A 13,645-nucleotide genomic window follows, 5' to 3' on the forward strand; every position below is an offset into this window, starting at 1 on the left:
CACATTGTTTTAGACTACAGTTTGTTGTTCAGTGAAACATTGTTTTAGTGTTCAGTAAAAGCGGGCCAAAGGTTAAGGTTTTCTCAATCGATGACTTGTGTTGAGGTTGTGGAATGTTCTCTAGACTCCTTAAAACCACTGAGGTCAGGTCAGGTCATTGGGGGGGGGGGGGGTGGGGGGGTGGGGGGGGTGGAGACAGGGTGGGGGGGGGGTCACAGAGTAGAGTCAGTAGACACCTGTGTTGTTGTAGTCGTCTCCCCGTCCCCCCAATTCATAAACTCCTGTACCTTTGATTGATTGATTGATGGAGTACTTAACCGTGAACAGTTTGCACAGAGCCAAGTATACAGGAAAGTACAGTACAACATAGAGCTGGGGGTTATGGATTTTTAGGTATTGTGTAAATAATAATAATAATAATAAATGAGTGGTTATGAACTCGACACAGTGGTATGCATTACACAACCCCGGTATTGCGGTTATTGCACCCAGCCCTGGTACAATACAAGGAAACATTTAACCACAGACTTTGATTGATTGATTGAAGACTTTATTGTCAGTTTGCATGGGAAAAGGTACAGTTCACTGGTACAAGGTCTACTAAAAGGAGATCCTAGAAAAGACTAAGCTTATTTCCATAGGAAACCATTTAAGTATCTCATATAACATTGAATGACAGACGGATATAGCTCCTTTCGGAACCCCTCACTCCACTGCTACGCAGCTCCGAGATGGGGTTCCTACTGGTCGGCTGCCGAAATCTTGTTGTTGGATCCACGATCCGCCGTTAGCGATCACTTCTTACCTTTGATGAACACTCTATCCAAAAAGTAACGGGCCTCTGTGAAAGTATAATCGTTTTACTTTTTAAGCGTGGAACAACCTCGAAGCACTGGGGTGAAATGAAGACTTTATATCGCTCGAAAGACCAGCCGGCTCTGTGTTTTCCCGTGTTTTCCCCGTTGTAGTCTCGCGTGGCTGTGATCATTTGACCAAATCGCGGAGGCAACAGTCTGGCCACGCGAGACTACAACGGGGATTATACTTTCACAGAGGCCTGTTACTTTTTGGATAGAGTGTTCATCAAAGGTAAGAAGTGATCGCTAACGGCGGATCGTGGATCCAACAACAAGATTTCGGCAGCCGACCAGTAGGAACCCCATCTCGGAGCTGCGTAGCAGTGGAGTGAGGGGTTCCGAAAGGAGCTAAGACGGATAGAACACAGTACTATGCAGTAGAGTAGATATAGTCAGGATAAAATAAAATAAAAAGAGACTAAAATGTATACAGTAGATAAATACAAAGAGGGTAAGGCTGACATATACAATACTATGCTAAAACATGATATAAACCAGCTGGTTATTGATCCCTGGTCTGATATCGTTGCGGTCGGGCAGAAACCTTTTATCTCCATATTTGATCTTTTTGTGTTAATATATAGCATACAACTGCATACACAAAGACACGTTAACATTATAACATCTAATCAAAAAGTCAAAATGAGTAACTTTATTATGGATTGTTGGACAGAGAATTCCAGAGTGCTCTTGACCTACGTATATATCAGTGAGTTGGTTTGAGAAATGTGTTGTTGGTGCTGGGAGTAGGAGTGTGTAATATAGCAGTAGCTACAGTAGGTCCTCTAGTGCTGTAAGCATGTTCAGAACACATACAGTAGACATAGTGTATGTAGCCTACAGTAGACATAGTGTATGTACAGTAATAGTGTATGTCACCAGGCTGGCTCTAAGTGGTTCAAGTGGAGAACAAAAGCCCCACATGGTCTGCTGATGTCACAGACAATAGCAGGCCTGTTGTCCTGCTAATCATATTCAAGCAGACGTTCAACTGGGTTAAAGCCTTGTCCATCTCAACCCACCACCATACTCTAGTTTAAGACCACAGTCATAGAAAATAACATAAACCCACCACCATACTCTACCACAGTCATAGAAAATAACATAAACCCACCACCATACTCTACCACAGTCATAGAAAATAACATAAACCCACCACCATACTCTACCACAGTCATAGAAAATAACATAAACCCACCACCATACTCTACCACAGTCATAGAAAATAACATAAACCCACCACCATACTCTAGTTTAAGACCACAGTCATAGAAAATAACATAAACCCACCACCATACTCTAGTTTAAGACCACATTCATAGAAAATAACATAAACCCACCACCATACTCTACCACAGTCATAGAAAATAACATAAACCCACCACCATACTCTACCACAGTCATAGAAAATAACATAAACCCACCACCATACTCTAGTTTAAGACCACAGTCATAGAAAATAACATAAACCCACCACCATACTCTACCACAGTCATAGAAAATAACATAAACCCACCACCATACTCTAGTTTAAGACCACAGTCATAGAAAATAACATAAACCCACCACCATACTCTAGTTTAAGACCACATTCATAGAAAATAACATAAACCCACCACCATACTCTACCACAGTCATAGAAAATAACATAAACCCACCACCATACTCTACCACAGTCATAGAAAATAACATAAACCCACCACCATACTCTAGTTTAAGACCACAGTCATAGAAAATAACATAAACCCACCACCATACTCTAGTTTAAGACCACAGTCATAGAAAATAACATAAACTTACCATACTCTAGTTTAAGACCACAGTCATAGAAAATAACATAAACCCACCACCATACTCTAGTTTAAGACCACAGTCATAGACATACATACTGTAAACCCATCTCCATACTCTAGTCTGCTTATAAGACCACAGTCATACGAAATAACATAAAGCCACCACCATACTCGAATTACCACCATACTCTAAATACTCTTGTTTAAGACCACAGTCATAGACAATGACATACACCCACCATACTCGTCTAGTCTGCTTAAGACCACAGTCATAGAAAATAACATAAAGCCACCACCATACTCTAATTACCACCATACTCTAAATAATCTAAGATGACATACACCCACCATACTCTTCTAGTCTGCTTATAAGACCACAGTCATAGGAAATAACATAAACCCACCACAATATTCTTATCTGAACGCCCAAAAACATCCTATCTACAATCCATAACAAAATGACTTACTGGATGTTTTGATTAGATGTTATAATGTTAATGTGTCTTTGTGTATGCAGTTGTATGCTATATGTTAGCATGTCCTTAATGTCCCCTCTGGACTGGTAAATACCAACCTACAGTAGGCAGGTTTTACTGGCTTTGTCCAGCTGTGTTCCACTTGCTTTAGCAATGCAAACGTATTGTTTTCTCATGCCAATAAAGCTCCTTTGAATTGAAAGTATCAAAATAATTCCATCCGTCCAGTTTTGAATATTGATAGCATTGATTGAATAATTCATCAGTCTGAAGTCTAAAGGTCACGGGGCGTAAGGGTCAGACGTTAAGGCTAAAAGGATGACACAAAAACAGTCATGTGGTTGTTGAGACAACCCTACCTGGGACGTGAAAGGTCAAAGACAGACTGCTGAGAGAGAGAGAGAGAGAGAGAGAGAGAGAGAGAGAGAGAGAGAGAGAGAGAGAGAGGGAGAGGGAGAGGGAGAGGGAGAGGGAGAGAGAGAGAGAGAGAAAACATGACTCACTCAATTACCACCAATTAGTGCATGTTGGCCTCGAAATGCAATTTGGCAATTTGTCTCAGACAAATATTGACTCTCTGCGCTGCAGTGAGTCTATTTTAGGGCAGAGACTCGTCAGAGAGTCAGTTTGGGTGTTTTCAGCGTTCTGTCATTCATTCCTCTCCTCTCCTCCTAGTCTGGCATCAGTACCGTTTTCGGGTATCTGATGATCCGGTCGGAGCGGGAATTTGGTTTAAATTGGTACGATCGTTTTGTTTCTTTTGATCATTTGGTGTGTTCAGTTTTTCATTCTCTCGTAGCACGACTAGTGAGAATGAACTTCATTGAATCACATTATGTGGGGAACATAAACAATGCGACGCCAACCGGAAACAAACCACCAGAATCACAGTTCAATTTTTTATTTTCTCTAAACCGCAGTCGGTAGAGCTGTCGCCTCACAGCCAGAAGGTCCCGGGTTTGATTCCCACCAGTGGCCGCTGGGGACGCTGTGGACATGTTCTCTCCTCCGTGTCATCAGTGCCCACACCCTGGGTGGGGTTGGGTTAGGGTTAGGGTTAGGGTTAGGGTTAGTGCCCACACCCTAGGTGGGGTTGGGTTAGGGTTAGGGTTAGGGTTAGTGCCCACACCCTAGGTGGGGTTGGGTTAGGGTTAGGGTTAGGGTTAGTGCCCACACCCTAGGGTGGGGTTGGCGAAAGGGCCTTTCTGTATGGAGTTTGCATGTTCTCCCCGTGTCTCCTAGGGTGCTTAGAAGGAAGCATGAGGTCAGTCCATTGCTCTCCCCAGGTCGGCAGAGGAGTGTAGCACTGAGTGAAATTGACAAAATAGGTTACAAAAATCGTGGGATAACAAATAATACTATATATACAGTATATAGATAGACCAGACTTTCCTCTGCGATGGACAGTGATGTGAGGTTAAACCCTAACCCCATCATGCTGGTTCTGAATGCAGTTCTCTCTCTCACCACCAGGTGAGGTTAAACCCTAACCCCATCATGCAGGTTCTGAATGCAGTTCTCTCTCTCACCACCAGGTTCACTAAGAACCTGTCTCCAGACAAGATCAACCTGAGCACGCTGAAGGGGGAGGGGCAGCTGTCCAACCTGGAGCTGGACGAGGAGGTTCTGCAGAACATGCTGGACCTGCCGACCTGGCTGGCTGTGACCCGGGTGTTCTGTAACAAGGCTGCTATCAGGGTGAGTAGAACCCACTGTACCCACTGTACCTAGAACCTCTCAGAACCTAACCCACTGTACCTAGAACCTTACCTATCAGAACCTAACCCACTGTACCTAGAACCTTACCTATCAGAACCTAACCCACCTGGCTGGCTGTGACCAGGGTGTTCTGTAACAAGGCTGCTATCAGGGTGAGTTCACTGTGACCCTGGTGTTCTGTGTGGTCACAGCTTGAGGAGGTTGTAGAAGCAGTGCATTCTGGTTGTGGTCCATCATTTAGGACCCAATAAGAGCTCTACTGTAGAGGCTGTGTAGACTCACTCCATGGCTGTTCCTTCAGCTGGTGGTGAAACCACAAACCACAATGAAACGGAAACCTATTGATCTGTTAAATACCATGACACACCTCATTATTTCAGTCTGTGACGTCACTTACTTTGTGTGTAGGAGCAGGAATCTCCGTGTGGCTGACACACACACACACACACACACACACACACACACACACACACACACACACACACACACACACACACACACACACACACACACACACACACACACACACACACACAGTGAAACGTAGGAGCGACTTGCACCGCTCAACAATGACATTTTAAGCTTTGTGAACAATAATTGAACAGCCAATCATTAAAGGATAGGATATCGTTCGTCTCTGTCGGGTGAAAACCTCGTTCCAAATGTTACTTTTTTCAGGATTCAAATTCAAAAACAGCAAACGTATCCTCGCCTCACCAGGCTTTCTGGTATTCGTTTACTAAGCAGGTTGCTTGATCCGGTCTAGACCGGATGACATCTTACGTCATGTTGTATTCAAAACGGACTACACTTTGGAACTACCAACCGGAATCAGTTTTAACCCAGTGTTGCGCATGCTGATTCCGGTTGGCAGTTCTGGCCAAAGTGTTGTAGCGGGGCTGTTAAGGAGAACAATACTTCAGTTCTGGAAAGAAGCACCACAATTTTACAGAGTGTACCTCTTGGGTCATTCTTTAGAAAAATCACATTAGACACTTAATTTTCAAAATGTCCGCCAGTTTTAAGGATGGCCGCCTTTTCGGATATGTTTTACAGTACGCCAGCCAGTTAATATCGAATTTTCATAATATTAGAGTTGTTTTGTAGGTTTTAAAACATCCTGAGTTCATTTATTACACTTTTAAAGCAGCCAGAATAACCTTTCTGACTTTTGGTTGGGGTCTTTCCTCACCTGGGACCCCCCAGACAGACCCCTGAGCCTATTTCAGTAATCGCTCTGCTCCTGCACCAGAACAATGTTAAATTAGATCTGAAATATGCTCTGAAATAAAAAATGACTAGTAGCAAATAACAGAGGTCTTCCACGGGGGGTCCGGGACCCCTGGGGGGGTCCTCAGAGCTATTACAGGGGGCCTGCCAAATCTCGATGAGATCTTTTTTTTTTCTTTTTTTTTTTACATTTGAAACTTTGAATGTTTTTATGTATCCTGGTTTTATGTATTGTACTTTGATGGTTTATTAGTATTCTCAGTATTATTTATAATGTTTTTTGTGTTAAAACAGTTATGGTTGACAGCTGTTACTGCAGGGATTGCAATAATGAAGGTATTGCAACTTTTCACTTTGGGTGCAGAACAACATTTCCATTTATTGCACTGCACTCACACTGACAACACATACACACACACACACACACACACACACACACACACACACACACACACACACACACACACACACACACACACACACACATTTTAACCATTTATTTATGTCCACACAAAGGAGATGCATACAAGGACACAAATAGTATAGGTGCAGTAGAGTAACATTTACAAAATCATGGCATTATGTCTTCATGATACAATAGCAAGGCACTTGGTACTCTACGGGTATAAGTAACAGCGTCTCCGCCATATGTGGCGGCTGCCGATTATAGCGGAGACGGAACAATACTTTGCCAGCCTTTTTGCCTCTTTTTTAGGCACTCCAAGTTGTTGAAACCCTCTAACAACCAGCCTGTGGGTATGTCCTAGGCTGCCAAATATGAAAACAAATAGTCTGCACCTGTACCCCAGCTCTGAGATCGTATTTAGGAGAGGTTGGTATTTAATGACCTTGGTCATGAAAGCTTCCTCTAGGCTAGGGTCAAAGGTGCTGCTATCTCTAATACAGACACTTCCCTGGACTCTTCATCAACCACAACAACATCTGGTGTATTAGCTGTCAAAGATGCAAACATTTCCAAGTTATCACAGAGATGAAACATGGATGGAATGACACGGGAATGTTTGTACACACACACACACACACACACACACACACACACACACACACACACACACACACACACACACACACACACACACACACACACCTCTTTGTTATTGTCACCCCAAAACCCTCACCTTATCCTCTTATAGAGCCCATGGTTAATTACGCCCAAAGAGATTCACTACACTACAGTAATTTCAGACATGCAGGATATATTCGTCTTCATCATCATCATCATCTTCAATGTCCAACCTAATAGTGTTGACACAGTCTCCACCATAGCATAGAGTGAAAGGCAGGTTATTTGAGCAGCTGCACCGTCCCTTACAACCTGCTTTGCAGACACATTTGATGGGCTCAAGTACTGCCTTTGGAGCAGGGAGAGCAAGAAAACTGAAACCTGGAATATACCCTCCACTCTCTGAATTCCATCTATTTTCTTCGATTGGTGGAAGCACAGGGAAATTTGTCAGGTATGATTTATCCTGCATTGTGACGGAGTTGGCACGGAGGTAATGTGGTAGCAGTGCAGCACGAGTTGGAGGTAGCATCTCACCCTCCAAGTTATTTGACAGAAATAGTTCCCATCTGAGTAATCCCAGGGTTGTTGGACCTTTTGAACTGTAAACATGGCATGCAAAATGTTCGGACTGCAATGTTGATGGAAGCTCACAATTTATAAGCTCAGGAGGAATGGCCAATGACCTTGCCAAGGTCCTTGAAGCGGTTAGTGGCTTGGTCATCATCATCATCATCATCATCATCATCATCATCAAGTAGGCATTGACCCATGTCTTTTTGGTGATTCCAACAAATGTTCTTCCCCAGTCAACACCTGAAAAACGCAAAGGAACCCTTGACATTTGTAACATCAACTTGAACTCACTCGAATATATCAATTTCCTTTTTTTGTACCGGAGGCAAGGACTTTATAAGGAATCGGGGTATCAGCCTCTTCATGTGTTTGCACTTCCTCAAAATCATGTCCCTTGATGAAGGTATCGTATTATGATGCCTACTTCGTCATACCTGACAAATTGCCCTGAGCTTCCATCAATTGAAAAAATAGATGGAATTCAGAGAGTGGAGGGTATGTTCCAGTCAGGTTTCTTGCCATCCCTGCTGCAAAGGCAAAGCTCATCAAATGTGTTTGCAAAGCAGGTTACAAGGGACGGTGCAGCTGCTCAAACAATAACCTGCCTTGCACTCTCCTCCCTGCAAATGATATAGTGGAAACTGTCAACATTATTAGGGAGGACATGTATAGTAGTGAATTTCTTTGGGTACAATTGACCGTGAGCTCTTTAAGAGGATAGGGTGCGGGTTTTGGGGTGACGATAACAAAGAGGTGTGTGTGTTGTGTTGTCAGTGTTAGTGCAATGCAATAAATGGACATGTTAGACTGTGCGCCCAAAGTGAGAAGTTGCAATACCTTAATTCTTGCAATACCTGTGAACCTGTCTGTCTAACACACACATGTTATAAATAATACTGAGAATACTAATAAAAACAGTTTCAAATGTAAAAATATATATACATATAAAAAAAAGGAACTTCCCCATCAAGATTCGGCAGGCCTCCTGTAGTAACTCTGAGGACCCCCTAGGGGTCCGGGACCCCTGTGGAAGACCCCTGGGTATTTGCTACTACTAATTTTTGCTTTCAGAGCCCAGTTACAACAACTTTAATGCTTCAGTTATGATCTAATTTAACATTGCTCTGGAGCAGGAGCAAAGCGACTACTCAGATAAGCTCAGGGGTCTGTTTGGGGGGTCCCAGGTGAGGAAAGACCCCAACCAAAAGTCAGAAAAGTTATTCTGGCTGCTTTAAAAGAGTAATAAATGAACTCACGATGTTTTAAAACCTACAAAACAACTCTAATATTATGAAAATCGGACATTAACTGGCTGGCGTACTGTTCAGAGGCAGCCATCTTGGAAACATGGCAGCCATTTTGATTTTTCAGTGTCTAACGTGTTTTATCATAGGAACAACCCCTAAGGAGTACTTGTGAAAAGTTTTAGGTTTCTTTCCACTTGTGAAGTATTTTAGTGCAAAAATGCATTTACCTGCCCCGCTATTGTCCGTTTTCAATACAAAATGACGTAAGATGGAAGCGATCCCAGGCTACAGACGTAGCAGATCTACAAGCTCACAGCCTGTGGATCTGCAGATCTACAAGCTCACAGCCTGTGGATCTGCAGATCTACAAGCTCACAACCTATGGATGTGCTACGTTTGATGTTTTTTTGTGTTTTCAAGTAGAGGGCGTTAATTTACAAAAACACACCAGAAGAGGTTTGCCATATGGAGATTAGAGGTTTCTGCTACTGAGAGATGAAAATGTATGGAAATGTTTCAACAGGGAAATAATTATAATAATAATTATGACCATTATGCCAAATAATTGTGATTAGGCAGTTCTGTAAAGTGACAGGCCTTGATGACATACTGTAATAATCAGTTCTGTAAAGTGACAGGCCTTGATGACATACTGTAATAATACTTGATGACATACTGTAATAATCAGTTCTGTAAAGTGACAGGCCTTGATGACATACTGTAATAATCAGTGGCATTTCCATCACATGATGAGCTGACAGATGAAACAGAACATGATGATGGTAGCCACTCTGGACGTGTGTGTGTGTGTGTGTGTGTGTGTGTGTGTGTGTGTGTGTGTGTGTGTGTGTGTGTGTGTGTGTGTGTGTGTGTGTGTGTGTGTGTGTGTGTGTGTGTGTGTGTGTGCGCGCGTGCGCGCGCATGTTATCTACAAACAACTGGCATTTCATGGACAGATATTTTTATCCCTGCTAGTCTGGTTCTCAAACTTCATGACATTGACAAGGATGACATTTATTTTATTTTATTTCATGGCACCCCATCTTTAACTAATATAATGCAGTTCAAACTTTTTGGGGGGTTGAGAACCACTGTTTTATAGTATTGGGTCTGTACTGTGGTGTGGTTAGAATGATGAAGTATTGGGTCTGTACTGTGGTGTGGTTAGAATGATGAAGTATTGGGTCTGTACTGTACTGTGGTGTGGTTAGAATGATGAAGTATTGGGTCTGTACTGTACTGTGGTGTGGTTAGAATGATGAAGTATTGGGTCTGTACTGTGGTGTGGTTAGAATGATGAAGTATTGGGTCTGGTCTGTACTGTACTGTAGTGTGGTTAGAATGATGAAGTATTGGGTCTGTACTGTACTGTAGTGTGGTTAGAATGATGAAGTATTGGGTCTGTACTGTACTGTGGTGTGGTTAGAATGATGAAGTATTGGGTCTGTACTGTGGTGTGGTTAGAATGATGAAGTATTGGGTCTGTACTGTGGTGTGCTTAGAATGATGAGGTATTGGGTCTGTACTGTACTGTGGTGTGGTTAGATGAGGTATTGGGTCTGTACTGTACTGTGGTGTGGTTAGAATGATGAGGTATTGGGTCTGTACTGTGGTGTGGTTAGAATGATGAGGTATTGGGTCTGTACTGTACTGTGGTGTGGTTAGAAATGATGAGGTATTGGGTCTGTACTGTGGTGTGGTTAGAATGATGAAGTATTGGGTCTGTACTGTACTGTGGTGTGGTTAGAATGATGAGGTATTGGGTCTGTACTGTGGTGTGGTTAGAATGATGAAGTGTTGGGTCTGTACTGTACTGTGGTGTGGTTAGAATGATGAGGTATTGGGTCTGTACTGTGGTGTGGTTAGAATGATGAAGTATTGGGTCTGTACTGTACTGTGGTGTGGTTAGAATGATGAGGTATTGGGTCTGTACTGTGGTGTGGTTAGAATGATGAAGTATTGGGTCTGTACTGTACTGTGGTGTGTTTAGAATGATGAGGTATTGGGTCTGTACTGTACTGTGGTGTGTTTAGGATGCTGAGATAACAGGTCTGTGATTGATTGACTGGTTCCACCCATCATGCTCTGCTGTCTTGTCTGCTTGCAGATACAATGGACCAAGTTGAAGACCAGCCCCATCTGCCTGGTAAGGAATACGTGTTTGTTGTTTCTGTTTCTCCCAGGATGTTTTCTACTGCTTACTGCCTCTCTCTCTAGCTCACTATGAGTCAGGATGTTTTCTACTGCTTACTGCCCCTCTCTCTAGCTCACTATGAGTCAGGATGTTTTCTACTGCTTACTGCCCCTCTCTCTAGCTCACTATGAGTCAGGATGTTTTCTACTGCCAGCTGCCCCTCTCTCTAGCTCACTCTGAGTCAGGATGTTTTCTACTGCCAGCTGCCCCTCTCTCTAGCTCTCTATGAGTCAGGATGTTTTCTACTGCCAGCTGCCCCTCTCTCTAGCTCACTATGAGTCAGGATGTTTTCTACTGCCAGCTGCCCCTCTCTCTAGCTCACTATGAGTCAGGATGTTTTCTACTGCTTACTGCCCCTCTCTCTAGCTCACTATGAGTCAGGATGTTTTCTACTGCCAGCTGCCCCTCTCTCTAGCTCACTATGAGTCAGGATGTTTTCTACTGCTTACTGCCCCTCTCTCTAGCTCACTATGAGTCAGGATGTTTTCTACTGCTTACTGCCCCTCTCTCTAGCTCACTATGAGTCAGGATGTTTTCTACTGCTTACTGCCCCTCTCTCTAGCTCACTATGAGTCAGGATGTTTTCTACTGCCAGCTGCCCCTCTCTCTAGCTCACTATGAGTCAGGATGTTTTCTACTGCCAGCTGCCCCTCTCTCTAGCTCACTATGAGTCAGGATGTTTTCTACTGCTTACTGCCCCTCTCTCTAGCTCACTATGAGTCAGGATGTTTTCTACTGCCAGCTGCCCCTCTCTCTAGCTCACTCTGAGTCAGGATGTTTTCTACTGCCAGCTGCCCCTCTCTCTAGCTCACTATGAGTCAGGATGTTTTCTACTGCTTACTGCCCCTCTCTCTAGCTCACTATGAGTCAGGATGTTTTCTACTGCTTACTGCCCCTCTCTCTAGCTCACTATGAGTCAGGATGTTTTCTACTGCCAGCTGCCCCTCTCTCTAGCTCACTATGAGTCAGGATGTTTTCTACTGCCAGCTGCCCCTCTTTCTAGCTCACTATGAGTCAGGATGTTTTCTACTGCCAGCTGCCCCTCTCTCTAGCTCACTCTGAGTCAGGATGTTTTCTACTGCCAGCTGCCCCTCTCTCTAGCTCACTCTGAGTCAGGATGTTTTCTACTGCCAGCTGCCCCTCTCTCTAGCTCACTCTGAGTCAGGATGTTTTCTACTGCCAGCTGCCCCTCTCTCTAGCTCACTCTGAGTCAGGATGTTTTCTACTGCTTACTGCCCCTCTCTCTAGCTCACTATGAGTCAGGATGTTTTCTACTGCTTACTGCCCCTCTCTCTAGCTCACTCTGAGTCAGGATGTTTTCTACTGCCAGCTGCCCCTCTCTCTAGCTCACTCTGAGTCAGGATGTTTTCTACTGCCAGCTGCCCCTCTCTCTAGCTCACTATGAGTCAGGATGTTTTCTACTGCTTACTGCCCCTCTCTCTAGCTCACTCTGAGTCAGGATGTTTTCTACTGCCAGCTGCCCCTCTCTCTAGCTCACTCTGAGTCAGGATGTTTTCTACTGCTTACTGCCCCTCTCTCTAGCTCACTCTGAGTCAGGATGTTTTCTACTGCCAGCTGCCCCTCTCTCTAGCTCACTCTGAGTCAGGATGTTTTCTACTGCTTACTGCCCCTCTCTCTAGCTCACTATGAGTCAGGATGTTTTCTACTGCCAGCTGCCCCTCTCTCTAGCTCACTCTGAGTCAGGATGTTTTCTACTGCCAGCTGCCCCTCTCTCTAGCTCACTCTATGAACCCTTGTTTTTTCCAACAAGGGTTCATATTTTAGATTGTAATTAAAAAATATAAAAAATGAGTGTTAAAATTATTTCACTTACTTCTTTCTATTGTTTTAGAGATTCTTATTTCAGTGGTTGGGGGCATGCGTACAAGTGGCTAAATATGTCATTTTACACAGAATAAGTCCATTCCCAAGATACAACGCAACCTTTCATGGTTGGATGTGACTTATGGGGGCTAGAAGTGTTACTGTAAATAGCAATAAAGAAACTGCTGGCTTATTGTGTCTAAAAAGACATATTTAGCAACTTGTACACATGCCCCCACCCACTGATATCAAAATACTAAAATGGCAAAAACGAGAGAAAGCACAACATTAATAGATTTTAACGTACGTAACTGTTGTACTCAAGTAAATGTTTCTCTGTTCCAACACTACCTGGACAAGGTGATAACAGATCTATAAATCATGTGTTTCAGTAGATAACAGATCTATAAATCATGTGTTAACAGTAGATAACAGATCTATAAATCATGTGTTAACAGTAGATAACAGATCTATAAATCATGTGTTAACAGTAGATAACAGATCTATAAACCATGTGTTAACAGTAGATAACAGATCTATAAATCATGTGTTAACAGTAGATAACAGATCTATAAATCATGTGTTAACAGTAGATAACAGATCTATACATCATGTGTTAACAGTAGATAACAGATCTATAAATCATGTGTTAACAGTAGATAACAGATCTATAAATCATGTGTTAACAGTAGATAACAGATCTAT

At 43.1% G+C, this 13,645-nt stretch overlaps 1 protein-coding gene across 1 annotated transcript in view; it reads left to right on the top strand.

Annotated features, from left to right (window-relative positions):
* Positions 1 to 13,645, top strand: part of bltp3a (bridge-like lipid transfer protein family member 3A) — a gene marked incomplete at both ends in the record, with an annotated part of 104,196 nt that overhangs the window by 9,335 nt on the left and 81,216 nt on the right. Inside the window, 2 exons of the mRNA XM_080733926.1 lie at positions 4,662 to 4,824; positions 11,030 to 11,068. Coding sequence (XP_080590052.1) covers positions 4,662 to 4,824; positions 11,030 to 11,068 — 202 coding nt within the window. The remainder of the gene's footprint in view (positions 1 to 4,661; positions 4,825 to 11,029; positions 11,069 to 13,645) is intronic.

This window comes from Nannobrachium achirus (genome assembly GCF_963921795.1).
Source record: "Nannobrachium achirus genome assembly, chromosome: 9".
NCBI classification, from domain to species: Eukaryota; Metazoa; Chordata; class Actinopteri; order Myctophiformes; family Myctophidae; genus Nannobrachium; species Nannobrachium achirus.